We start from the raw sequence: 21,297 nt of genomic DNA, 5'->3' as shown, positions 1-21,297 counted from the left end.
TGTTCATCACAGAATGCGGTCAAAGGTGCTCATCGTGTCTATTTCAGCAAAGCTAGACGGAATCGAAACCCCGCAAATGATAATACAATGACTCCGTGACGATATATGGCACTCACACGACAGCCCTCAAAAGCATTGCTGCGACGGTCTGGATCTTGTCAATCTTACCCCTCCTCCTTCTCTCTCTCACTTTCTCTTCTCTCTGTTCTCCTCGTCTCTGCTACCTCTCTGAGAACTCGACGTTATCTTGACAAATCTTCAGCAATGTCCGAAGCAGGTCTGACCGATAAGACGGCAGGAGGCCACCATGGCGCAAATTACGAAGGCGACAACGGCAAGCCTGCCGGCGCCGACCTTAACCGTCAGGTCAGCGTCACGCTGACGCCCCAGCAGTTTGAGGAGATGTACTTCCAGCCTGGTGTCAAGAGCCGAGCCCAGCAGGAAAACATCAAGGCCTTTGGTAATCCCACACCGCTCGGTATCGTTTGCTTCTTACTCACATACACGCCTACCATGTGTGTCCTCATGGGCTTTCGAGGAACGACCACCTCGTCTCTTCTTGGTCTTCTGTGAGTTTTTTGGAGGTGCGATTCAAAGCAAAGAGGAAACGCTCACCGTCATACCAACAGAGGATCCTACTACCTCTTCGGAGGCATGGGCATGTGGATCTCTGGAATTCTCGAATGGATCGTCGGAAACACTTATCCGTCTCTCGTCTTTATCTCCTTGTGAGTCGCCAACTTCCTTAAAGACGAAGAGAAAGGTGTCTGACTGCGTTGAACAGCGGCTCCTTCTGGCTGTCTCTCGGCATCACCCTCGACCCCAACTATCAGGTCCAGCAGACTCTTGGCATGACAGGCCCGGCCTTCAACTCGGCATTCGGCCTCTACCTCGTCTTCTGGTCCATCTACGTCTATTTCCTCTCCATTGCCGCCCTCAAGACAAATGTGACGCTGTTCATCATCGTCTTTTTCGTGGCGATGACGTTTAATCTCCTTGGCGTTACCTACTTTAAGCTGGCCTCTGGCGACCTGGCGTTGGCGAGCACTCTGGCTACTGCGACGGGAGCAGTTGGCTTCGTCAGTTCAGTAGCGGGCTACTGGATCTTGCTCCACCTCATTCTCGCCTCAGTCGAGTTCCCCGTCAATGTCCCCTTGGGCGACCTCTCCAGGTTCTACAAGAAGAGAGAGGCAGCCTAAAGTACCCTACCATTTCCATACTCCTTTCCCACTACTCTATTCTCCCTACCGCCATTCTTTTTTCAATCACCATTCCACACTCTGTTCTTGAGATTACTCTCCTCTTTGAATATCAGTTCATAGTCCTCACCATGACCATGTAGTGTGAGATCCGTACGGTCTCTCGGCCGTAAGAGGCAGTCTAAAATTTCCCTCCAAATTTTTATTTTTTTGGAACATCCGAGAAGATCTCTCTCACGACGACCGACATGGACGAGACGGAGCAGTCGCAGTGGGACCTCGTCGCAGGTCAATGGAGTGGAGCAGAGTCTTCATCCTCTCGCTCTTCTCTGGCCAAGGAGGTGATCGAGGGCAACTATTGTCGGGTACTTCGATCCGAGACGGCAAAAGACCTCTTGAGACCGTTTGCGAGTGCTCTCGGCAGCTGGCTCTCCTCGGCAACTTCCTCGGAGGTCGCCCCTCTGGACTTTTCCAAGGTCCGTATCTCTGCTGTAGGGCAGAGCGGAAGACAGGAGGAGCTTCAAGCGCTGGCTGTGGCTGCTGCGGCACTCCATGCCTTCATCCAACTCAACTGGACAGGGCCCGACCTCGAGGAAGGAGCGACACCCCTCGTCACCCTACGGAACCTTCACCCAGACGTCTTTCCACCCCGATCCGTATCCGAAGATGAAGCTGAAGACGAGTCAAGGCTGACGCAAAGCATCCACAATGCCAGCCTCGAGGCACTGACGTGGGCCGGTGAGCCGGCATACCACCTCTGCGCTGAGCCCTTCTGGCTCCTCTTTTCCAAAAGGATCCTTGCTGCGCTCCAGACGCACTCGCGAGATGGCGCCCAAGGCGAACTCGAGACCTCGGCATGGTGGAGACTGAGGGCCGCAGCGGTGCACAGCAGGATCCTCGACACGCCCGTTCCAGTCGGCCAGGAGGTGATGGCCCCGCTCGCACAGCTGCAAGAGCGATTGGAGAAGCTTCGGCTAGAGGGAGGAGCAAAGGAGACAAGATGGAGGCTTCTATCTGCTCGCCTCTTCACTGAGCGGGGCTTGGCGTTGCAAAGGGTCGGTGCAGATCGCGAAGGCGCACTGCTCTTCGTTGAGGCGGCCAAGGCTAGCGGCTTGAGGTACGAGGTCACCGGCGCGCTAGGGAAAAGAACCAAGTTCCAGAAGGAGGAAAAGACGATTCTTGTGCTGGCTGCCAAATCACAGGCGAATGGAGAAGACGAGAAGAACTTTGAAGAGGACAAAGTGGAGAAGGATGAGCAAGATGAGTTGGAGCAAGAGGAGTACGACGAAGGGCCGAGCGCCTTGCCAAACGAAAAAGGCTGGAAGTCGGCTCCCGATCCCAACGCTGAAGCTGGCATGCCTGCCGAGTTGCGGCTGAACGACGACACGCTTCTGGAAAGGACAAAGTTCTCTTCAAGCGCGGTGGCGTCCTCATCTTCCACGCCCTTGTCGAGCATCGATCCATCAAAACCCTCCGTGCTACACCCGCTTGACTCTTGCATCCTCCTCGCTCTCTCCCTTAACATCGACAACACGTCTCCAAAAAATGGTCTGACGGCTTCGGAGATCTCTGCCTTTGTCGCCCGGGTACTCAGCCACGCCAGAAATTGGTCCGTCCACACCATGGCTCTCCTGCTGCGCAGCCGTCTCGAGGCATCACGAACGCGGACTGCCGAGAGGGCCGTGCTGCAGCTGCAGGCTCTTTTGGACCAGATGCCGACCTCGGACTCTACGCTTCAAGAACGGATCCTGTACTTCCACCAACTCGACCTTCCCTCCAAGTGGGAGATGCAGGCAGAGCTGGCCAAGCGTTATGCGGCTCTTGGCGTCGTGCGCTCCGCGCTGGAGATCTTTGAGCGCATTCAGCTGTGGGAGCACGTCGTTCAGTGCCTCGGCGCTCTGGGTCGGCAGACCGAGGGTGTCGAAGTCGTCCAGGACTTGCTCGAAGGTAAAAAGACGGAGGCTGAGCACGCAATATCACAGCGGAAGGCGACAGGTAACGAGCAGCAGACGACGGCAAAGACACGGATGAATGCCGCCAGAGAGGCAAAGCTCTGGTGTCTTCTGGGGGACATGCAGATCGACGAGGCTCAGAAGCACTATCGAAAGGCTTGGGATGTCTCTCGTTCATCTTCAGCTCGGGCTGCAAGATCACTTGCCGGCGTCCTCTTTGCGGTGGATGACCTCGAAGCGACCGTCTTGTGGCTGAGAAGAGCTCTCAAGATCAACCCGCTCTACACACGGTCCTGGTTCATGCTAGGTTGCGCGTACATGCGCCTCGAATCGTGGGAGGAGGCAGCCAGGTGCTTCAGGCGAAATACAAACTTGGACGACGAGGATGGGGAAGCCTGGAACAACTTGGCCAGTGCCTACCTTCGACTTGGTCAGGGCGGGCAACGCATGCTTGACGAGGCCCTCGAGGCAGCCCGACGGGAAGAGGCCGATGAGCAGGCCGTCCTGGCAGGATTACAGGAGAACGACGATGAAACGGCCAGCGAGCACAGCCAAGACTCGGGCGTGGCGGTCAGCAGCAATGACAGTGACGCTGCCACGGAACGCGGGCAGGACTCTGACGAGGAAGACGAAGCAGCGGATGAAAGTCGAACGAGGAGAGCACTGGGCTCGTCGACGTCACAATCACCATTCGAGCTCAAGATGCTGGCCCATCGTGCGCTGGCCCGCTCGCTGAGGCTGAGCCACGAGGACTGGCGCATCTGGAACAATTACATGATTGTCTCGGTCGATTGCGGCCTCATGGGCGAAGCAGCCAGGGCCATGATTCGCGTCTCGGAGATCAGGGAGGCCAAGTCGAGCCGAAATGGCACGAAGCAAACAGACGATGAGATCGTCGACATACAGGTCCTAAATCGGCTCGTCGATGCCGTGACTCGCGCCCCGAGCAAAGAAGAGGACGCCGTGGAGGGCGAAAGCGCCAGGCCCGATCAAGCGAACCACAGCGCTCACGAAGGTCATGGACTATACCCAAGGGTTCTCGAGCTCTTCAAGGATCGACTCCTGGTCGCCAGCGCCTCATCGACGGTCCCCGCCGTCTGGCGCGCCCATGCGAGATTGATGCTGTGGAGAGGCGAATTTCGGGCGGCGCTGGAATCGCACCTGAACGCATGGAGGGTGGGGCGAGGGTCCGAGGCCTCGTTGGACCGGCTAGAGACCGGCGACCAAGGCCAGCAGGCGGCGTTTGCAGAAGCCGTTGATGAGCTCGAGGAGCTCTGCGAACTGCTGGAGAACCTGGGTCCAAGAGAGGTCGAGGTCGAGCAAGGGAAGAAAGAGCCTGCCATGGCGAATTGGGCGTTCAAAGCTCGGAGCCTTGTCCGGGGTTTCCTGGCAAGGACGAAGGAAGCGCATCAGGACGGACCAGGGTGGGAGCGCTTGGAGTCACTTCGAGAATCTCTCAAGCAATCGTAGTGATATGTGCAATTAGAGCTTGATTTCCTTTATCACATTGCAAACAAAGGAAGAGGAAGTCTTTGGTAGATCGTAAAAAGAGAGAAAAAAAGTAGGGATCAATAGAGAGTGAGCAAAGCAGAAGAAAGAGCCCGGTTGAAAGACCAGGATCCGCTTCTTTGTGGTCGATCTATCAGAGGCGAAATTAGACGCAGGCTCATGTCGCACGCTTCTTCGATTAGGTGCTGTTGCCGTTGCATTGCCTCCAAGATGCACGAACGTTGAAAGAGGAAGCGAGAAGCTCAGGACCTTCTAGACTCGAGAGGTGACTCGCCGTCCCACTTGACCAAGTCAACAGGCCGGGCGATGACCTCGTCGATCTCCCACGTACCGCCCGCGCCACCTGAACCGTACTTCATGCCAAGCAGCGAGCCAATCTCGTCAGTAGCCCGCATAACATTTTGCATGTCCTCGACGGTGTGCGCGGCAGAGACGCAGAAGCGGACGCGGGACGAGATGAGAGGCGTGGCGGGATAGGCGACGACGACAACGACGATCGGTGGCCGGCAAGCTCGATCGAGGGAAGCGGCGTAGTTTGGGTCGCTGAGCGCCTTTGTCTCTTCTTCCCTAATCTCCGATGCATCTTTCGCCCATCGTTCCGAGGGCGGCAGGCTCAACTGGCGATCGAGCATCATGCGCGAAAAGAGGGGCATCTTGGCCGGGTGGAAGATGAGGAGGGGCACGATGGGAGAATCGCGGTGCCCGTAGATGATGAAGCCCAACTTTCGAAGACCGCTAGAGAGGTAGCGAGCGTTGAAGGCCAGCCTTCGAAGACGTTCTCGTCCCTCTGAGCCATCAGACATGCGAGGGGGCAGATCCACCCACGTTGGCACCAACGCCTTCTCCTCTTCATTGTTGCCAACACCCATGATGCTGGCCATGCTAGTGATGACCTGGGTGAGAACAGGTGGCGAGAGCGTTTCGCCGTAGACGTTGGAGTGGTTGGTAAGGCGAACGCGGTCGATGAGGGCCTTTGAGCCGGCAATGTAGCCGCCAGCGGCACCAAACGACTTGGTAAAGGTTCCCATCAGGATATCGACTCGCTTGGGGTCAATACCAAAGTAATCGCAAACGCCGCGGCCTCGAGGACCAATAGCGCCGATGGAGTGAGCCTCGTCGACATAGAGGAAGAACTGAAGAGGGCGGTGAGAAGCGTCAGCAATGCATGAGACGAGCAGCGAAGCCAAGAAAACTCACCTTGTACTTTTCCTTGAGCCTAATGAGCTCCGGCAGGTTGACCAGGGTCCCCTCCATGGAATAGAGACCTTCGACGACGAGGAGGATCTTCTTCCAGGGCCTGTGCGTCCGAGGCATGCCCTGAGAAATGCACTCGCGCAGAAGGCTTTCGAGCTGCCTCATATCGTTGTGCTTGTACTGTCGAATATGAGCGCCGCTAAGACGAGCACCGAATCGAATCGAGGTATGGTTGAATTCGTCGGAGATAATGAGGGTGCCGGGCGCAGCCACGGCAGGAATTGTGGACGAGTTCGTGGCGAAACCCATTGAGACGACGATGCTGTCCTCGCATCCGACGAAGCGCGAAACAAGCTTCTCTGCCTGCGTCTGGAGGTCCAGAGAGCCGGCTCCGAGCCTGGATCCAAAGGAGCTAACCCCGTAGCGCTTCAGCGATTCAAAGACAGCATCTGCGCAACCGCCGTGCGATTGAGCAAATCCGAGGTAGTTGTATGCACTGATGTTGAGCGCCCTCGTCTTCTCGCCAGTGAACCGGAAAGATTGGTAGAAGTCGTCCGAGGTGCGGTCGAGCGTCAACACTGTTCGTCCGCAGACGCCAGTGACGGGACGCGAGAAGCAGTCGTCGAGCCTGGCCTTTAGTCGGCGCGTGTAGAAGCTGTCAAAGTCCGAGTTGAGAGCTGCATAGCCGTTGCCCTCCATGAGGTGGCGGTAGGCCTTGGGGAACAGGCGCTTGCCGAAAAAGTCCCGCATGTGGCCAAAGACGATGAGGATGAGGTAAGAAAAGTAGGTCGTCAGGACGATAAAATAGCTTGGCTCCTCCTCAATCGGGCTGGGTAGTGACGAGCCCTTGCGATGCTCTGACACATGACGGAACTCTTGATTGGCGCAATACCCATACTCGCTGTGCAGCAGCACTGTACCGTCCTGCGAGCTGTCGAAAGAAGTCGGTGGCTGCTGCTGAAGGCCCTTCTTCGAAAGGGTCGTTTTCATCAGGCTTGATCCCTTGTGCATCTGGCTCCGCAAGTGCAGATCCTGAATCGACTCGAGGCTGTCGATGGACGGCGACGTCGACCCCGTCGTCAGACTTGGCGCCTGGCTTTGCGCATCCTCGGGGCTGCTCTGCTCGCTCCCTCTCGACCCATTGGCGTGTCGCGAGAGCCACTGACCGTCATAGCCATTGGCATGTCCGTTCATCGTCAGCGTCCCGGTACTCGTGCCTGAATCTTGACCCATGATGGGCGTGTCGTCGTCAAGGAGGACGCTGTTGTAATCCGATGAGGGAGACACACCGACGATCGGGACACCCTTCGAGTAATTGCCAAATCGCGGCTTGCTGGGCGTCGTTTGCTGTGAGCTTGCAGATGTTTTGCGACTATGCGTTGCGTCTGTGGCAGCAGGCATGTCGTTGTGGCTCTCCTCTATTGACGGCGACCGATTTCTACCGCGCAAAGTGGTCGTGTGCTTGAGATTGATCTAGTCGGTTGCAATGTTTTTTTTTGTGCCACTGAGTGGCTACCGAGGTTGCGCGTGAGCGAGCGGTGACGGCAATGGTGAGCTGGTGAGCCTTGCGAGGGGCGAGGCCTCTCTGGTACTGGTCGAGGTTCCTCGGCTCGTCGACAATATCGTTCAACGTCGCGGTTCGGGGAAACAAGCAGCCCGAGCTACTCTCGTGAGGAATTGGAGCAAGATTTCGCTTGCCGCGGAACGAGGAGCCCGAATGCGAGAGGAATTTTCGACTATTCTAAACGCTTGCAGATTTCGCTATTTTAACATTAGGGTCCTCTTTATGCCACGTGTCTTTGCAAGCACGTGGCGATTGGGCGGTCTCCACCGTCCAAGCTTGCAGATAGCCAGGCCACTCTCCGGAGAGCTATCGCAACGAACTGGAGACCAAGGATGTCTCTGCCCAAGCGCATCATCAAGGTGGGCAATCTTCCTTTCTCTTTACTGAGCCGGAGCATTGGCTAATGCGAGATGGCGCACCGTAGGAGACGGAGCGGCTCGTGGCCGATCCGGCGCCTGGCATCACTGCCACCCCTCACGAGGACAATCTGCGATACTTTGACGTTGTCATCTCCGGACCGTCGCAAAGCCCTTTTGAAGGTAAGCGCTTTTCCTTTGGCACTGACTCTTCTAATGCTCTCATTGACTCTCTTCATTGTTCGCAGGAGGCTCATTCAAGCTCGAGCTCTTTCTTCCCGAGGAGTACCCCATGGCACCTCCAAAGGTCCGGTTCCTCACTAAGATCTATCACCCCAATATTGGTGCGATATCCTGACCCCTCACTACGAGGCTGTCACTCTTCTGACCCTCCGCTTTGGCAATTTCCTTCACAGACAAACTCGGCCGCATCTGTCTCGACATTCTCAAAGGTGAGCTCTTGCTCATCTGCCAGAGCTCTGTCTGGCCTGTCCTTTGTTGCTGATCCCATCTTTCGACCCCACAGACAAATGGTCACCAGCGCTTCAGATTCGCACTGTTCTTCTCTCAATCCAGGCGCTTCTCTCGGCACCAAACCCAGATGACCCGCTCGCCAACGACGTTGCAGAGCACTACAAGACAGACGAAAAGGGGTGAGTACTGCGAATGGGCCAACGAGCGACTGTGACACTGAGCGCTCCCGATCCCTACAGAGCGATTGAGATGAGCCGGCAGTGGACAGCGCAGTACGCGAAGTGACAGAGTCACCCCTCGTCAATAGATTGTATCCTCACTCAGCTTTCGAGAATCGAGACATCCCACAATGTATCTCAACATTTGAGCGGAGAGTGCGTGGTAGCCTTCTCCTCAGGAGCATCTCACAGACTTCGCCGCCTTTCCATGCACACAAGTCGAGCTAGCGGTCTGCTTTCCTTAGCTGCGATTATGAGGATACGAATGACATTACGCTCAGCGGCTGGCAAATAGCTAAATACAGTGATAATTGTTGCGCTTTCGAATGATATATGCAGGTAGTGGCCGCTTCTTCCTCTCTCCTCTAGTCCTCATCGCGCGCCAATGGACCTCCTCGCCCGTACAGTGCGTCGAACATGGCCTTGAGTGTATCTTGATCGAGATCCGTCAGTGCTTCTCGGTCCACCTCTACGCCTTCCATTGGGCTTCTCGAGGCCATGCCAGACACTTGAGGCGCGGAACCGACCGAGTGATCCACGACATCTTGGCCCGGCACGACTGAAAGGCCCGGTGCGATCGATGGTCGCTTCTCCGATGACGCGGGGGGAAGTAGAGGGCCGAGTCCAACACGTCCCAGAAGGCTTTCCGTCGACGCGCGCAGCTCCCCAGAAGATGTTGGCAAGCGATTCCAGACCTCTTTTATAGCGCTCGTGCGATGCGGATTCGACACGGCTCGGTACATGTGTAGCAACACGAGGAGCGAGGTGCTGAGGATCAGGAGCGAGAGGAGGCGACGCAGCCTGCTCGACCCGTCTTCTGCTCTACCACCACGTCCCGCCCGAGATATGAGCGGCGCCGACGCGGAGGTAGGTCCAGGCGTGCTGCCCAACCCTTGTCGTGTCCGTTGGCGCGCAGCGCTGGATGGCATCGCAGTGTCCCCGGGGCCAGTCGAGTGAGTGGTTATGAGAAGAAGCCTGTCAAGACAAAACGCGTGGAGGGGTGTTGGATCTCTTTTTTATTTTTATTTTTATTTTTATTTTTTATAGGTGCGCGCATCTTCCACGTCTTCCACGTTTCCTGTCTCGGCCGGCTAAATTCTCGTTGGGCGGGCTCCTTCACAGAGAGAAATCGAAGTGGGGGAAACATCAAGTCATCATCAGTTATTGCCCTAGTTGGTGTAGTAAAGTGGTAATGCACTACTAGTGGTCAGAGGGTACGAGCTGGCGCCTCTCTTCGCGCTGGCTGCAGGTACAACCGCCGTGCTCCGCTCGGACCCCTGGTCGATGAGGCCTTACAAGTAGTGGATTTACCCCCACGTCTTGTGTCTGCCAAGACTGGCTGTCATGCGATGTTGGAAAGCTCACCATTTGGGAGAATATACAATCTGGAGGAGGCATCCGAGTGCGAGTCGCGTCCTCTATCTACCTTGAGACCGACGGGACAACTGCAGCAGGACAAACAAAGCAGTGTGGTTGGTTGGCTGAAGATGAAGGCGAAATTCAACAGACGGAGTGCTCCGTGCTTAAATTGCCTAATCTCGCTGCTTTTCCCAATTTAACGCGGGGTTCGGGTATAGAGAAGAGAGAAGTAACGATCCGCTCCCTCTCGACCAATACTTCCTCCCGACAGCATTGCCGATCTTTTCCTCTCCGAAAGCACTATTCAGCGCTTTTAGGATGTCGGCCGATTCGCAGCAGCAGGTGGAGAGCAGGACTTCACCAACGAAGCAAGATGAGATGGTTTTGAGCAATGCTAGCCAGGCGTCGGACCAAGATGCGATCGCTGCAGCAGAGACGTCCAAGGGAATTGCAGGACCGAGGTCCTACGAGGTTCCAGAAGGAATTGACGAGAAGAAGCTTCTTCTCAAAATCGATTTGAAGCTCATCCCTTGGCTCTCTGTTCTCTATCTCGCCTCGTTCTTGGATCGGTCAGCCATCGGAAATGCTCGTCTCTACGGTCTCGAGAACAGCCTTCACATGGACACGAAAAGTGGGACACAGTTTGCGATTGCAACCGCCATCTTCTTTATCCCCTACGCCATCTTCGAGGTGCCTTCCAACATCCTGCTCAAACGGCTACGTCCATCAGTATGGTTCCCTCTCATCACCTGCCTCGTCGGCATTTGCATGCTGAGCCAGGGTCTCGTCCGCACGTATCCCCAGCTCGTCGGCACTCGCTTCTGCTTGGGTATGACCGAAGCAGGACTCTTCCCCGGGGTCAATTATCTTCTCTCGGGCTGGTATCCGAGGCGATCCTTCGGGCTACGGGCTGCCATCTTCTTCAGCGCAGCCACCGTCTCAGGTGCTTTTGGCGGACTGCTCAGTGCTGCAATCCACAACATGGATGGCATTGGAACCCTTTACGGCACGCCAATGGAAGGATGGCGCTGGATTTTCATCCTCATCGGTCTCGCCACCTTTGTTTGTGGTGTGCTCTCTATCTGGCTTGTCCACGACTTTCCCGACACGGCAAGATTTCTTAGCGAGCCCGAAAGAAAGCTCGTCATCGATCGTCTGCAGGCCGACCAGAAGTTCTCGGCCGGCGGCGAGGGCTTCCAGTGGAACCAGATAGTCAAGGCGTCCATTGACTGGAAAACGTGGATCGGAGCGTTGTGTTACATGGGCGTCGACGGGCCCCTCTATGCCTTTTCCGTCTTTACTCCGACAATCGTCCAGGCGCTCGGCTACAAGGCCACAGCGGCGAATTTGATCTCGGTGCCCATCTATGTCTTTGCTTGCATCGTCACGATAGCTGTCGGTTTCATTGCCGATCGTAAGGGCAATCGTGCTCTCATCAACATGATCATGATCAGCATTGGCATTGTCGGGTACATCATTCTCGCCGCCAGTCGACTCCCTGGTCTCTCTTACTTTGCGATCTACCTCGCAGCTGCTGGAATCTACCCTTGCATCCCCAACACCATTGCCCTAACATCAACGAGCGTGGAGGGTGCATACAAGGTGAGTCAGATGAGCATCTTACGCATTCGGACCCTCGTATATTTTGCTGACATCACCGCCTCGCGCCCACGACCAACAGCGCTCCGTCGTCATGGGAATCATCATTTCTTGGGGCAATATCAACGGAGCCGCGACCACGAATGTGTACAGAACAAAGGACAAGCCCTGGTACACCCTGGGCCACGGCATGATCATTCTTTATCTTGTCATAGGTGAGCCAATTATTTCCAGGAAGAGGACTAGGAATCTAAGCCCTGCTCTTCCACAGGATTCGCCACCTCGTTCATCTACTACATGGGCTTGCGAAGGTCCAATGACCGCCGAGCACGAGGTTTGGCAGATGAAACGATCCTGTCCCAAACGGACAGCAGCGGACATGGCAGCGAGACGCTCAAAGAGAAGGCAGCCGAGGCGAGGGAGGAGCTGGCCCAAAAGAACATCAGCAACCATGGTGCGCTCGGGGGCGGGATCAGGAATCTGTATGCTCGCCTTGGAGAAGCCGAAGGAGGCGTCTATGCTACACCAGAAGAGGCCATGGCTATCAAAGGAGACTCTTACAGCAAGTTTGGTGAGTACCGATTCGGCTCTCGGCTCTCAGACCCAGACGCGAGTGCTGATGCTCAATCTCTTGCAGTCTACTCCTACTGAGTTCTTTACTTTCTCGAGCCGGATCGTAACAGTGTTCCGTGGAATAGCGATGAACGCGATGTTGAATTGCAAATACGTGATCAAAGCAGCGGTGAGAGAGCTAATGTCCTGCGTGGAAGTATTCTATGAGGTGAGATGCTATGATGCGCTGGTGCCAATGTCCGAAACTCGTGCTTCGGAACGATGTCCCACAAGAGAGTGCGGCTGGCTCTCTTCGGCTGCACCTGCACTTGCGCTTGGAATCTTCTCATCAAATCCACGATCGCCATTGGCCTCGGCGCGAATCCTTCGAAGGAGCGTGCCCGGCCAGAAGATGGCCCAGACACCAGTGGCAATGATGAGAGGCAGGGCGTCCAGGGTGAACGTGAAAACCTCGTGCGTGTACAAGTAGCCATCATAGCCCATTGCATTCTCGACGATTCGGTAGACGGACCGGACGATGATGCCGATGCTGGAGACGTAGAGGAGGTCAAACAGGAGTACAGTCGGGTTGCCGGAAAGGGAGATGTTCAAGGGCGAGAATCGCTGAGGATCTTGTCGAATGAGGCGAAGGTGTGCCACAAGCGTCACGGTGGCAAAAAGAAGGTACGAGGCGCCCTGAGCGGCCACGCCCGCAAGAAAGATTTTGTCGCCCACCTTTCGCTGGGGGCCGTCGGACGTCTGGAGCCCGCCACCAGCAGCTTGAATGAGGAAGGTGATGATGTCCGACGTGACAAAGATGACCTTGAAGAGTCGAGGGTGCAGGAGCGAGTACTTGGATTTGCCCTTGATTTCCGTCGGCTTCTTGCCTTCGAGGGCAGCCATGAGCCTGCCAAAGAGAATGTAGTTGAAGGCAAGAAAGGCTGGAAAAGGTATGAGCTTATGCTCGGTCCGGAAGACAGTCGAGATGCAACTCACCTGCAGGAGAGAGGACGACAAAAAGGTACATTACAATGTAGAGGCTCTGTTCCGTCTGGTTGTACCTCTCAGCCACCCGGATATAGTAGCCGACCATTGCGAAAAGAAGGCCAATCGGCAAGCAAAGGGCCCACTTGTCCACCTTCTTTCTCGGATTGAGAGTGTGGTAGAAGGTTGCTGTGCAGATCAATGTGTAGAGAATTGCATAGGTAAGATTTCCTCCGAGGTCGGGGACGTAACCGAAAGGATTGCCCGGTTGGTAAGCGACGGTGTCGGCGGACACGGCAGGCACCGTGGACGCCACTAGGAGGAGACTCGAAGCAATGATGAGTAGGCTGCGAGCCATCTTTGTCACAGGACGAAAGGGGTATCTTGTGCTTGGTGTTGGAGAGCTGAGGGCTCAGGGTTCTTAAACGTCTTTGGACATATTTGGTAAGGGTCCTGCGACGTCGGCTTCAAAACTCAGCTCGTCACCAATCGAAAAAGCATGAGATTTGCGTGTTCGGTTCCTGAAATACAAAATTTCCTTTTGCCGGGCAAGAAACGCTCTAAATTACGTGTGTGCGGCTCTTTGGCGGAGGTTCCGCCGATCCTTGCTGCTTGCTTCCTGCAAAAAGCGATAGCATCGGTGTTAAACGGCACGTTGGACTTATCGTAGCATCGGTGCTAACCGATATGGTCGACTTCCCGTACAAGCTCTTAGCAACTTCCTATTGTGGCGTAGATGTCATTCCTGCCGGTGGTCTTCTCCTCGTCCCCGCTCAATGCTTTGGTCATATTCCTTACCTTCTTGACGTTGTCCGCATAAGTTTCGCCGGTGGAAATTGCAGGTAGCCTGACCATTCTGCTGCCCACTCTTCCCAAGTACAGGGCACCCTGATGCGCGAGAGCTCAATTTCCAAGCTGTCGAGATAATTCACTGCAGCGCTCTAACTCTGTCCCAAGAAGCACTTCGTTTCTTCAGCGCCGAAGATGCAGGGCTTCTCAACATTGCCTGTCCTTCTTGCGTGGTCAGCGGTCACGTCGGTGTCACTCATCTCAAGACGCCGCGCGCACGCCCCGACCCACAGCAGGCCCGCTCTCAAGTGCGGGTGTAATGAGGCTGATTGTCTCGTGGCCACCCAGACGCGGTCCTAGATGCTCATCCACAATGACTAGCTCACACTGTATCTCCGAGCACAGCCACCATCGCTACGGTAAGCGCACCGAGAACAACAGTGGTCAGCATGACAGAGATATGAGCATTGTTACCAAAGGAGCAGCCACTGGGAATTCTTGAGCCACATTAAAGATTCCTCCAAAAGCAATCGGAACCCCTCCTCCATTCAGAATTTGAAAAAAGTCACGCGTCTACAACTTCGACACATCCACAGATCAACCAACGATCACGATCACAAATGCCCGGCGCAACGACATCCGCGAGGGATGCAGTGACGGGAAAACCATGGTCCATGTCAGATGTGCCGCGAGATGCGAGGCTCATGGCAATGATCCTCTCGTCGATGGGCATCGAGGATGCTGAGCCTCCGGTCCTGCATATGCTTCTGGAGTTTGCCCACAGTAAGTCCCCCAGCGGTGGATCATTGTACGTCCTCGTTGCTGACATAGCTGCTGCCAGGATATACGTACGACGTCTTGCAAGACTCTCTCATCTATGCCGACCACGCCAATTCTTCACGCTCGGGCGGAGCAGCCGGCGTATCCTCTGTCTCGCTCGAAGACGTCCAGCTGGCGATCCAATCCAGAGTGAACCACTCCTTTTCCAATCCACCAAATAAAGATGTGAGTCTGTTCTCCATCAGACTGGAATTGCATCGTGGCTCATTCACACCCTGGACAGATGCTTCTTTCGCTGGCTTCGAGCGTCAACTCCTACCCGTTGCCGCCCATCTCGGACCGCTTTGGGCTGCGCCTGCCGCCTCCTCAGCACTGCCTCACCAATGTCAACTTTTCCATTGTGCCCAATCCACCACCGGCAGAAGACGAAGAAGATGAGGCCGGCGGAAAGGTGGGAGCATCAAAGGAGCAGGACCTTGACGAGGGTGCAGGAGAAGTCGGGGAAGAAGAGGCGGAAGAGGACGAGGACATGGACGACGTTCAGAGCGGTCAGGCAGACGAGCAGCCAGGCTCGGATCAAAGAGGGACAAAGAGGAGCCTAGAAGAAGATGAGGAGTACGATTGATGGACCCTCTCATTCTGTATTTGTAGCGCATGACTCCAGGAACGACTGATTGCTCTGTTTGAGTCTGGTGGTAGTGTACACATGATGAAATTACAATACAAGATCCACTATACTTCGCCTTCCTCGGCGCTCTCTTCGCCTTCCTCGCGTTGCAGAGCATCCTCTGTGCGCTGCTGTTCTTGCTCCAATTTCTCGATCTCGACTTCCTGCTTTGCCTCATGACCCTCCTCTGCCTCTTTGCCTTCCTTTGACTCGGAGCTGAAAGCACGCCGGGAGGCACCCATCAGGGGTGGAGGTGGACCGCTTCCCTTGCTGCCGTGCCGACTAGGAGGCCTCTTCTCCCCTTCGTTGCCTGGCTCTCGGCCATTGCTGGCTGCCAAGGGAGGGGAGAGAAAGGAGACTTGGTGTTTCGACTCCATCTGCGCGGACAGGACCGGTAACGGAGGTGGACTCAGCGTTGGTGGTCGGGGCGTGGTATGTAGCGCACTTCCGGGTACGGAACCCGACAAAGTCGGGCGCGGGCTTCCAGTCTCCCCATGGGATCCCAATGGAGTGGTCAGGTTTGACCGTGGTGCCGATGGAGGCTGGTGATGGTGAGGTGTGCTGCCCGGCTGCTGCTGCCTGCCCGAGGAGGAAGCCTGCAGGCGCTCCTCGTGGAAGAGCATGTGGGTATTGACATCGTCCTTGGCCTCCTCGATCTCGTCCTCGTCTACACCAAAGACATCATACCACGCCTTTGGGCCTTTGCCGTCGGGTCTCGGACGTGGGCTGAAGCGTGCAGGATCGACCTCGACAGCCTCACATGCTCTTGCAAAGGCGCACGCAGCAAGGATAGGCGCATCATAAAATGTGCAAACGGCACCATACAAGCTGGCCCAAGCGTCAGTACGAGTCCTCCAGACATCTGTGGGAAGCGTGCTCACAGGCAATTGCAATAGATGACCGTCAGCTGAGCAAGGCTTCTCGGGGCGCCCAGCCTCTTTGCAGCCTTGATGGCAATCGGATGCGCCTGCTCGATGATGAGGTCGAAGCAGAGGGCTTCCAAGAGCCTTTCCTCGTTCAGAAGGATCAGGTCCTTCCATCGACCATACTCTCTCGAGCTCTTGTTGGCCTGGTAAGCGCGCGCCTCGGCCAGCTCCTGTCCTTGTGGCGATCGATCGAGCACCGCCATGGTGGCCTCGATGACGTGGTGAAGCTTACGATGCGTCTCTTCGACCTTGCAGGCCAGAAAGATGCAGGTAGGGGCAAGCTCAAAAAAGGGAAAAGTATCGAAGGTGCGCTCGCGAGGGTCCTTTGGCATGGCCTTGCGCATGAAAAAGCGATGGAAAAAGATTGAAGCAGTCGTCGTAACGTGATTGTGAAGCCGCATATAATCGCCAATGCTGAAGAGGAGCTGTATACCCTTCCATCGGCTAATCCTCTCCTGGTCTTCGTCCAAGCCACCAACGAGGACGCTAGGAGTGTCGCTCATATCCGACTGAGAAAAAAGCCATTGTGCAGAGGCATCAATGGGGTGCATGAGCTGGTTCAGGGCAACGTTCTGTCCTTCGCCCTCGCCCTCGCCTTCACCCTTGCCTCCGCCTTCGCCTTCGCCTCCGCCTTCACCATTGCTAATCCCTCTCGAGGGCGATGTACGCCGCTCATCGTCCAGGAGGGAGGTCTTTGAGGCGGGTGACGGAGCAGCATCCTGGGGCGAATCGACCATGGTCACCTTAGCCCTTGAGCATGGCAGCTTAGTCTTGGCTGTCGGTAATCGCGCACACGAACATTGCGAACGCGAAGTCCTGTGCTCTACTCAACTTCGAGAACCCGTCACGTGCTGCAAAATTTTGGATTTTTTGGCCAAAGTGAGAAGAAGAGAGCATTCATTACCCTCCTCTTCGCTTCACCCCAAGACATGCCTTCGATCAAGCGCAAGGCGAGCTCTTCATACGTGAAGACGCCTTCAGGGATACAGAGGAAAGGCAAATGGGCTCCTTCCCGTCAATCTGACCAATCTAGCGAGGAAGAGAATGGACTCGATAGCGTGGAGGACGATGAGGATGACTTCGACGATGGTGAGGATTTGATGGCAAGAGCCGTCAATGGCGATGGGAGCGAGGACGAAGATTTGGAATCCGGAGAAGAAGATGATGACGAGGAAATGGAAGACGAAGAGGAAGGCGACGGCCCCAGGGCGCAGGATGGTCAACCAAGAAAGAGAGGGCTCCATGCAGTCCCGACCAGTAACGAGATGGAGATGCTCAAGAACACCAGCGAGCTCTTCAAGAGCAACATCTTCAAACACAAGGTGAGCAGAGAAAGTCGCTTCATAATGATATGTGAGCTAAAGTGCCCTTCAGACCGACGAAATGCTAGCCGAGATCCGTCCTGCCTACGAGAAGTCGGCTGCACTTGACATGGTGCTTCGCCATCTCAAGTCGCTCTTCGAGGGGCTGGCTCCGATTCAGCCCCAGACCCTCGAGCCCGCACTCGATTCTCTGCAGAAAACGTACAAGGTGCCAGTCAAGGTGGTCTTTCCCGACCCCCAGCCCAAAGAGTCTTCGCCCCTCCGTTTCGGGTTCGAAAAGCCGAGCAGGGTGCAAGTAGTAGGCAGCTGGATCCTCAGGACGTCTGCTCTGAGGCCAGAGGGGGTCGACGTGGATTTGGTCGTGACGATGCCTTCGGACCTGTTTCAAGACAAGGATCACCTCAACATGCGCTACTTTCACAAGAGAGCCTACTACCTCGCCAACATCGCTGCCGCCATTGTCAGATCCTCGCGTTCCCCCGGCGGTCTTGGGCTCGAGGTCGAATATGCCTGCCAAGACGATGACGTTCGCAAAACTTATCTTGTTCTCAGAAGTGGTCGAGATAAGTCGCAAACGGACTTCTCGAAGCTCCGCGCCGTCATCAAGGTTCACGTCGCGTCTGAAGAGGGTCTCTTTCCGCCCGCAAGACTGGCGCCAAGTCGGAATAGCATTAGAACCAGTAAGCTTGGCTCAGAAGACCACGACGAAGCGTCAACATCGCAAGCAGAGCCGCCTACCCCACATTACAATGCTGCGATCCTTGCCGATGCACTTGCCTCGACCCACACCATCTACCTCAACAAGATTTTGCAGTCATGCGGCGAGTTCGCACCTGCAGCCATGCTTCTAAAGACCTGGGCTTCGCAGCGTCCCTTTGGCTCAGGCCAAACTCGTGCAGAAATCAAGGGAAAAATCGGCGAGGCAAACGCGAGACGAGTAGCATTGGGTACATCGAGCATTCGGTTTATCCTCACCATGCTCTTGGCGCATCTTCTCAATGGACCTGAGAAAGTGCCGGGCGTCAAGACAGTCACGACGACAGCCAGACTCGGCACGGGTTTCTCCTCGTACCAGCTTTTCCGCGGCGTCATTGACTTTTTGGCCCACCACGACTTTGCTAAAGAGGCAGTCTTCATGAAGACTGTTGGGCTGCCCTCGCAGCGGGACAGCATTCCTTCTGTCGACTTTGTCGATCACTTTCCTCATGCCTTCGTCGACCCGACTGGCTCAATAAACCTCTTCGCAGGATTGCCGTCCGGCTCGCTTCAGTTGCTACAGGCAGAAGCGAGAGCGACGCTGGCGATGCTCAACGACCACGAGCAAGACTACTTCGATGACATCTTCATGCGCGAGCGAAGTAAGAGCTCCTTTTTGTTCGACGAGGTGGCAAAGCTCGACCTTATCAGGGCGACGAAAGAACGAGCGGCACAGGTCGACATTGGATCTGCGATACGGGCAAGAGCGATGCATCTGGAAGCAACATTGAGAAAAGGCCTCACGAATCGCATTAGAGGCTGCTGTATACTATCGTCGAACGCGGGCGTGTCGCTCCAGAAGTGGCCTTTGAATTCGAGCCGGCCTAGCCAGAAGATGTCAGCCGAGGTTGGCCTTCAGCTGGACGCAAGCCAAGCATTTCGTCTCGTCGACCACGGACCGCCACCAGAGGACAAGGAGGCAGCGCAGGCGTTTTCCGAATTTTGGGGCAATCTCGCCGAACTGCGTCGCTTCCGAGACGGGCGAATCGTTCATAGTGTTATCTGGAACGCAAAGGGTGCTTTCGACAAGCTCAACATTCCCCATCGCATCTTTCGTCACGTTTTGGCGAGGCACGACGAGATCCAGAGAGTGTCGTTCTACGGCGAAGGATTCAATGGTCTCTTGTCACCAGAGAAGGAACTTGCTGAAAAGGCGTATCTTGTTCAGCCGGAGGAGAGAGGCTTCCATACGGTGCAGACAGCGTACGACGAGCTGAGCAAGATGCTGCGTGGACTCAATGATCTGCCACTCGCACTCATTGGCGTCGTTCCATCAAGCGCCAATCTTCGAGCCATGAGCGCGATGGTTCCATCGCCGGTCAATCTGGAGGCTCTTGGCACCCGAGTGCCCGATTACGCCAGTCATATTCCCGTCGCAGACGTCATCCTCAACCTCGAGTCTTCGACTCGGTGGCCGGACGATGTACCTGCAATTCAGGCCATGAAGCTGGCCTTGTACCAAAGGATGGCAGAGAGCCTCGTCGAGTCGGGCAAGCTGGAAGGAGGAAGCGCAAGAATTGTATTCGATCAGAACACCAACGATAACACAAATAAGCTCCTCGATACATCAGCCCTCGAAGTCATCTTGAGGACTGGCTTAGCTTTCAGAGCACGAATCCACCATGATCGCGAGCGTAATTTGCTTGAGCGCATTCTTGCCGAAAAGACGACATCGGCTCGGCAGAAGAAACAAGCGCGAGAAGCGCTTGACCGGCTTAAAGTGCGATACGTCTCAGGGCCGCGTCACCATCAGACAATGGCGGCTCTTCAACATCGTTTCCCGGCGCTATCCGCGACGGTACGTCTGTTGAAGCGATGGATCGCTGCTCAGATGCTCTCTCGGCACGTGCCCGACGAACTGGTCGAGCTGGTCTGTGCTCAGGTCTTTGTCAGTCCGTCCGACAAGGCTCCGGCGACGGGCTCGTCAGGATTCTCCCTCGCCCTTCGACGCCTGGCGACTTGGCGATGGCGTGAAGAGCCCTTGCTCGTAGCAACAGCTTCGGCTATCAGTGCGCCTGAGGGCGCCGAGTCGGTCCGGTTTCCTACCAGCAAAGCAATCGAGGCGGAATCCGCCTTTAAACTTGCGAGAAGCAGCGACCCGGCCATGAATCATCTTGCCTGGTTCATCGCCTCAGAAGAGGACACTGCGGGGTCCGATTTCGGGCGACGAGAGCCAGGAGCTTCAATCGCCGACGCTCTCCAAAGGCTGGCGAGGGCGGCCTGTACCATCCTTGAGGCAGGTCCGAACCTTGGAGCTGACACGATCAAGGCGCTTTTCGTGCCAGCTCTGGGCCACTATGACTTCGTCATTCGCCTTGAGCAAGCATTGCTGCCCCGATACCTGTCCAACGTCAGCTTCGATGGACAAGCTCTGAAGAAATCGCTCCAACGCACGAGTCCGACGACAAAGGTTCAGGCTTTTGTGAACCGTGACCAAGGATCATCATCATCGTCATCACTAGGATCTGAGCCCAAGCCAGGCTTCGACACAGCGACTGAATTCGTGGAGCTGTTGCAAGATCTCTACAGCGACACTTTCCGTCTGTTTCACGACGAGCAAGGCGGTGACGTGATCGGAGGGATGTGGAATCCGTCGCTGAGCAAGAGGAGGGACTTCAAGGTGGCACTCGGCTTCAACACGATGCCAGTCAGCCCTGAAGACGAGGCGTCCTCGAGTAAGCGCGGAGTCGTGCTCAACAAAGAGGCTGTCTTGGACGAGATAAGAAGGCTTGGTTCAAGCTTGATTCGAGAAGTCATTTGCAAATGATATGTATGATAGGAGTTATTCCGCTGCCCATCCAATCTGACAATGCATCGCGGCGCTGTACCTTACGGCGCCGTACCTTTCACTCCTTACCTGCCTGAACCCCACACAAAGTTGAGCTTGTCATCCACCTACCACCACAGATACCGGGCTACCAACAGCGATGCTTTTTACAGCTGTCACCCTAACACTCCTGCAGCTTGTTTCATGCTGCAAAGCGAGCGAAGCTGATGAAGACATCGTGCGACGCGTGGCGCTCATGTCACGGAGCACAGGCGGTGCTGAACACAAGGCCCTCAAGCAAAGCAAACACGAAAAGCCACACACTGGTCC

The 21,297-nt window shown here is 55.6% G+C and overlaps 10 protein-coding genes across 10 annotated transcripts; 6 read left to right on the top strand and 4 right to left on the bottom strand.

Moving 5' to 3' along the window:
• The first annotated feature begins 175 nt into the window (after window positions 1-175).
• On the top strand, window positions 176-1,313 carry FA10DRAFT_300157 (hypothetical protein). The gene is made up of 3 exons (XM_025524801.1): window positions 176-569; window positions 630-728; window positions 785-1,313. The coding sequence occupies exons 1-3, from the start codon at window positions 265-267 to the stop codon at window positions 1,197-1,199; spliced, it is 819 nt and encodes a 272-aa protein (XP_025378754.1). The 5' UTR covers window positions 176-264; the 3' UTR covers window positions 1,200-1,313.
• Window positions 1,314-1,426: 113 nt separating this feature from the next.
• On the top strand, window positions 1,427-4,689 carry FA10DRAFT_265405 (TPR-like protein). The gene has a single exon (XM_025521046.1). The coding sequence runs from the start codon at window positions 1,448-1,450 to the stop codon at window positions 4,619-4,621; it is 3,174 nt and encodes a 1,057-aa protein (XP_025378753.1). The 5' UTR covers window positions 1,427-1,447; the 3' UTR covers window positions 4,622-4,689.
• Window positions 4,690-4,902: 213 nt separating this feature from the next.
• Window positions 4,903-7,048, bottom strand: FA10DRAFT_229015 (PLP-dependent transferase; the record flags this gene model as incomplete). Its single annotated transcript, XM_025518775.1, has 2 exons — window positions 4,903-5,793; window positions 5,858-7,048. 2 exons carry the CDS (start codon window positions 7,046-7,048, stop codon window positions 4,903-4,905), a joined length of 2,082 nt encoding a protein of 693 aa, XP_025378752.1.
• Window positions 7,049-7,743: 695 nt separating this feature from the next.
• FA10DRAFT_239045 (putative ubiquitin-conjugating enzyme E2) lies at window positions 7,744-8,803 on the top strand. Its single transcript, XM_025519167.1, has 6 exons — window positions 7,744-7,777; window positions 7,843-7,957; window positions 8,023-8,118; window positions 8,191-8,226; window positions 8,301-8,427; window positions 8,488-8,803. The coding sequence occupies exons 1-6, from the start codon at window positions 7,751-7,753 to the stop codon at window positions 8,531-8,533; spliced, it is 447 nt and encodes a 148-aa protein (XP_025378751.1). The 5' UTR covers window positions 7,744-7,750; the 3' UTR covers window positions 8,534-8,803.
• Window positions 8,804-8,831: 28 nt separating this feature from the next.
• FA10DRAFT_284484 (hypothetical protein) lies at window positions 8,832-9,395 on the bottom strand (the record flags this gene model as incomplete). Its single annotated transcript, XM_025523924.1, has 1 exon — window positions 8,832-9,395. The coding sequence occupies one exon, from the start codon at window positions 9,393-9,395 to the stop codon at window positions 8,832-8,834; it is 564 nt and encodes a 187-aa protein (XP_025378750.1).
• A 609-nt stretch (window positions 9,396-10,004) lies between these two features.
• On the top strand, window positions 10,005-12,167 carry FA10DRAFT_69644 (MFS general substrate transporter). Its single transcript, XM_025525646.1, has 4 exons — window positions 10,005-11,427; window positions 11,507-11,639; window positions 11,696-11,995; window positions 12,062-12,167. The coding sequence occupies exons 1-4, from the start codon at window positions 10,144-10,146 to the stop codon at window positions 12,073-12,075; spliced, it is 1,731 nt and encodes a 576-aa protein (XP_025378749.1). The 5' UTR covers window positions 10,005-10,143; the 3' UTR covers window positions 12,076-12,167.
• Window positions 12,112-13,439, bottom strand: FA10DRAFT_265401 (RTA1-domain-containing protein). Its single transcript, XM_025521045.1, has 2 exons — window positions 12,973-13,439; window positions 12,112-12,917 (listed from the first exon to the last, which is right to left on the bottom strand). The coding sequence occupies exons 1-2, from the start codon at window positions 13,316-13,318 to the stop codon at window positions 12,214-12,216; spliced, it is 1,050 nt and encodes a 349-aa protein (XP_025378748.1). The 5' UTR covers window positions 13,319-13,439; the 3' UTR covers window positions 12,112-12,213.
• Window positions 13,440-14,324: 885 nt separating this feature from the next.
• FA10DRAFT_265399 (TFIID-31kDa-domain-containing protein) lies at window positions 14,325-15,262 on the top strand. Its single transcript, XM_025521044.1, has 3 exons — window positions 14,325-14,532; window positions 14,591-14,754; window positions 14,813-15,262. Exons 1-3 carry the CDS (start codon window positions 14,460-14,462, stop codon window positions 15,152-15,154), a joined length of 579 nt encoding a protein of 192 aa, XP_025378747.1. The 5' UTR covers window positions 14,325-14,459; the 3' UTR covers window positions 15,155-15,262.
• Window positions 15,184-16,908, bottom strand: FA10DRAFT_265397 (cyclin-like protein). Its single transcript, XM_025521043.1, has 2 exons — window positions 16,078-16,908; window positions 15,184-16,024 (listed from the first exon to the last, which is right to left on the bottom strand). Exons 1-2 carry the CDS (start codon window positions 16,857-16,859, stop codon window positions 15,262-15,264), a joined length of 1,545 nt encoding a protein of 514 aa, XP_025378746.1. The 5' UTR covers window positions 16,860-16,908; the 3' UTR covers window positions 15,184-15,261.
• Window positions 16,909-17,034: 126 nt separating this feature from the next.
• Window positions 17,035-21,022, top strand: FA10DRAFT_265396 (Nrap protein). Its single transcript, XM_025521042.1, has 2 exons — window positions 17,035-17,444; window positions 17,497-21,022. The coding sequence occupies exons 1-2, from the start codon at window positions 17,388-17,390 to the stop codon at window positions 20,965-20,967; spliced, it is 3,528 nt and encodes a 1,175-aa protein (XP_025378745.1). The 5' UTR covers window positions 17,035-17,387; the 3' UTR covers window positions 20,968-21,022.
• Window positions 21,023-21,297: the final 275 nt, after the last annotated feature.

The sequence above is a fragment of the Acaromyces ingoldii genome (genome assembly GCF_003144295.1).
Source record: "Acaromyces ingoldii strain MCA 4198 unplaced genomic scaffold FA10scaffold_2, whole genome shotgun sequence".
NCBI classification, from domain to species: domain Eukaryota; kingdom Fungi; phylum Basidiomycota; class Exobasidiomycetes; order Exobasidiales; family Cryptobasidiaceae; genus Acaromyces; species Acaromyces ingoldii.
Note: the sequence above shows the minus strand (reverse complement) of the source record. Positions and strands in the feature narration are given on the sequence as shown.

Excerpts from the sequence above, each read along its gene's own strand:
- FA10DRAFT_265397 (XM_025521043.1), bottom strand. The coding sequence starts at position 16,859 with ATGGTCGATTCGCCCCAGGATGCTGCTCCGTCACCCGCCTCAAAGACC. Across the intron at positions 16,025-16,077 it reads GTCATCTATTGCAATTGCCT|CTTGTATGGTGCCGTTTGCA; the intron begins GTGAGCACGCTT and ends CGCTTGGGCCAG.
- FA10DRAFT_265401 (XM_025521045.1), bottom strand. The coding sequence starts at position 13,318 with ATGGCTCGCAGCCTACTCATCATTGCTTCGAGTCTCCTCCTAGTGGCG. Across the intron at positions 12,918-12,972 it reads TGTCGTCCTCTCTCCTGCAG|CCTTTCTTGCCTTCAACTAC; the intron begins GTGAGTTGCATC and ends TACCTTTTCCAG.
- FA10DRAFT_265405 (XM_025521046.1), top strand. The coding sequence starts at position 1,448 with ATGGACGAGACGGAGCAGTCGCAGTGGGACCTCGTCGCAGGTCAATGG.
- FA10DRAFT_69644 (XM_025525646.1), top strand. The coding sequence starts at position 10,144 with ATGTCGGCCGATTCGCAGCAGCAGGTGGAGAGCAGGACTTCACCAACG. Across the intron at positions 11,428-11,506 it reads GCGTGGAGGGTGCATACAAG|CGCTCCGTCGTCATGGGAAT; the intron begins GTGAGTCAGATG and ends CACGACCAACAG. Across the intron at positions 11,640-11,695 it reads CATTCTTTATCTTGTCATAG|GATTCGCCACCTCGTTCATC; the intron begins GTGAGCCAATTA and ends GCTCTTCCACAG.
- FA10DRAFT_265399 (XM_025521044.1), top strand. The coding sequence starts at position 14,460 with ATGATCCTCTCGTCGATGGGCATCGAGGATGCTGAGCCTCCGGTCCTG. Across the intron at positions 14,533-14,590 it reads GCTTCTGGAGTTTGCCCACA|GATATACGTACGACGTCTTG; the intron begins GTAAGTCCCCCA and ends AGCTGCTGCCAG. Across the intron at positions 14,755-14,812 it reads CCAATCCACCAAATAAAGAT|ATGCTTCTTTCGCTGGCTTC; the intron begins GTGAGTCTGTTC and ends CACCCTGGACAG.
- FA10DRAFT_265396 (XM_025521042.1), top strand. The coding sequence starts at position 17,388 with ATGGAGATGCTCAAGAACACCAGCGAGCTCTTCAAGAGCAACATCTTC. Across the intron at positions 17,445-17,496 it reads GCAACATCTTCAAACACAAG|ACCGACGAAATGCTAGCCGA; the intron begins GTGAGCAGAGAA and ends AGTGCCCTTCAG.
- FA10DRAFT_239045 (XM_025519167.1), top strand. The coding sequence starts at position 7,751 with ATGTCTCTGCCCAAGCGCATCATCAAG. Across the intron at positions 7,778-7,842 it reads TGCCCAAGCGCATCATCAAG|GAGACGGAGCGGCTCGTGGC; the intron begins GTGGGCAATCTT and ends GGCGCACCGTAG. Across the intron at positions 8,227-8,300 it reads CTGTCTCGACATTCTCAAAG|ACAAATGGTCACCAGCGCTT; the intron begins GTGAGCTCTTGC and ends TCGACCCCACAG.
- FA10DRAFT_300157 (XM_025524801.1), top strand. The coding sequence starts at position 265 with ATGTCCGAAGCAGGTCTGACCGATAAGACGGCAGGAGGCCACCATGGC. Across the intron at positions 570-629 it reads TCGTCTCTTCTTGGTCTTCT|AGGATCCTACTACCTCTTCG; the intron begins GTGAGTTTTTTG and ends TCATACCAACAG. Across the intron at positions 729-784 it reads TCTCTCGTCTTTATCTCCTT|CGGCTCCTTCTGGCTGTCTC; the intron begins GTGAGTCGCCAA and ends TGCGTTGAACAG.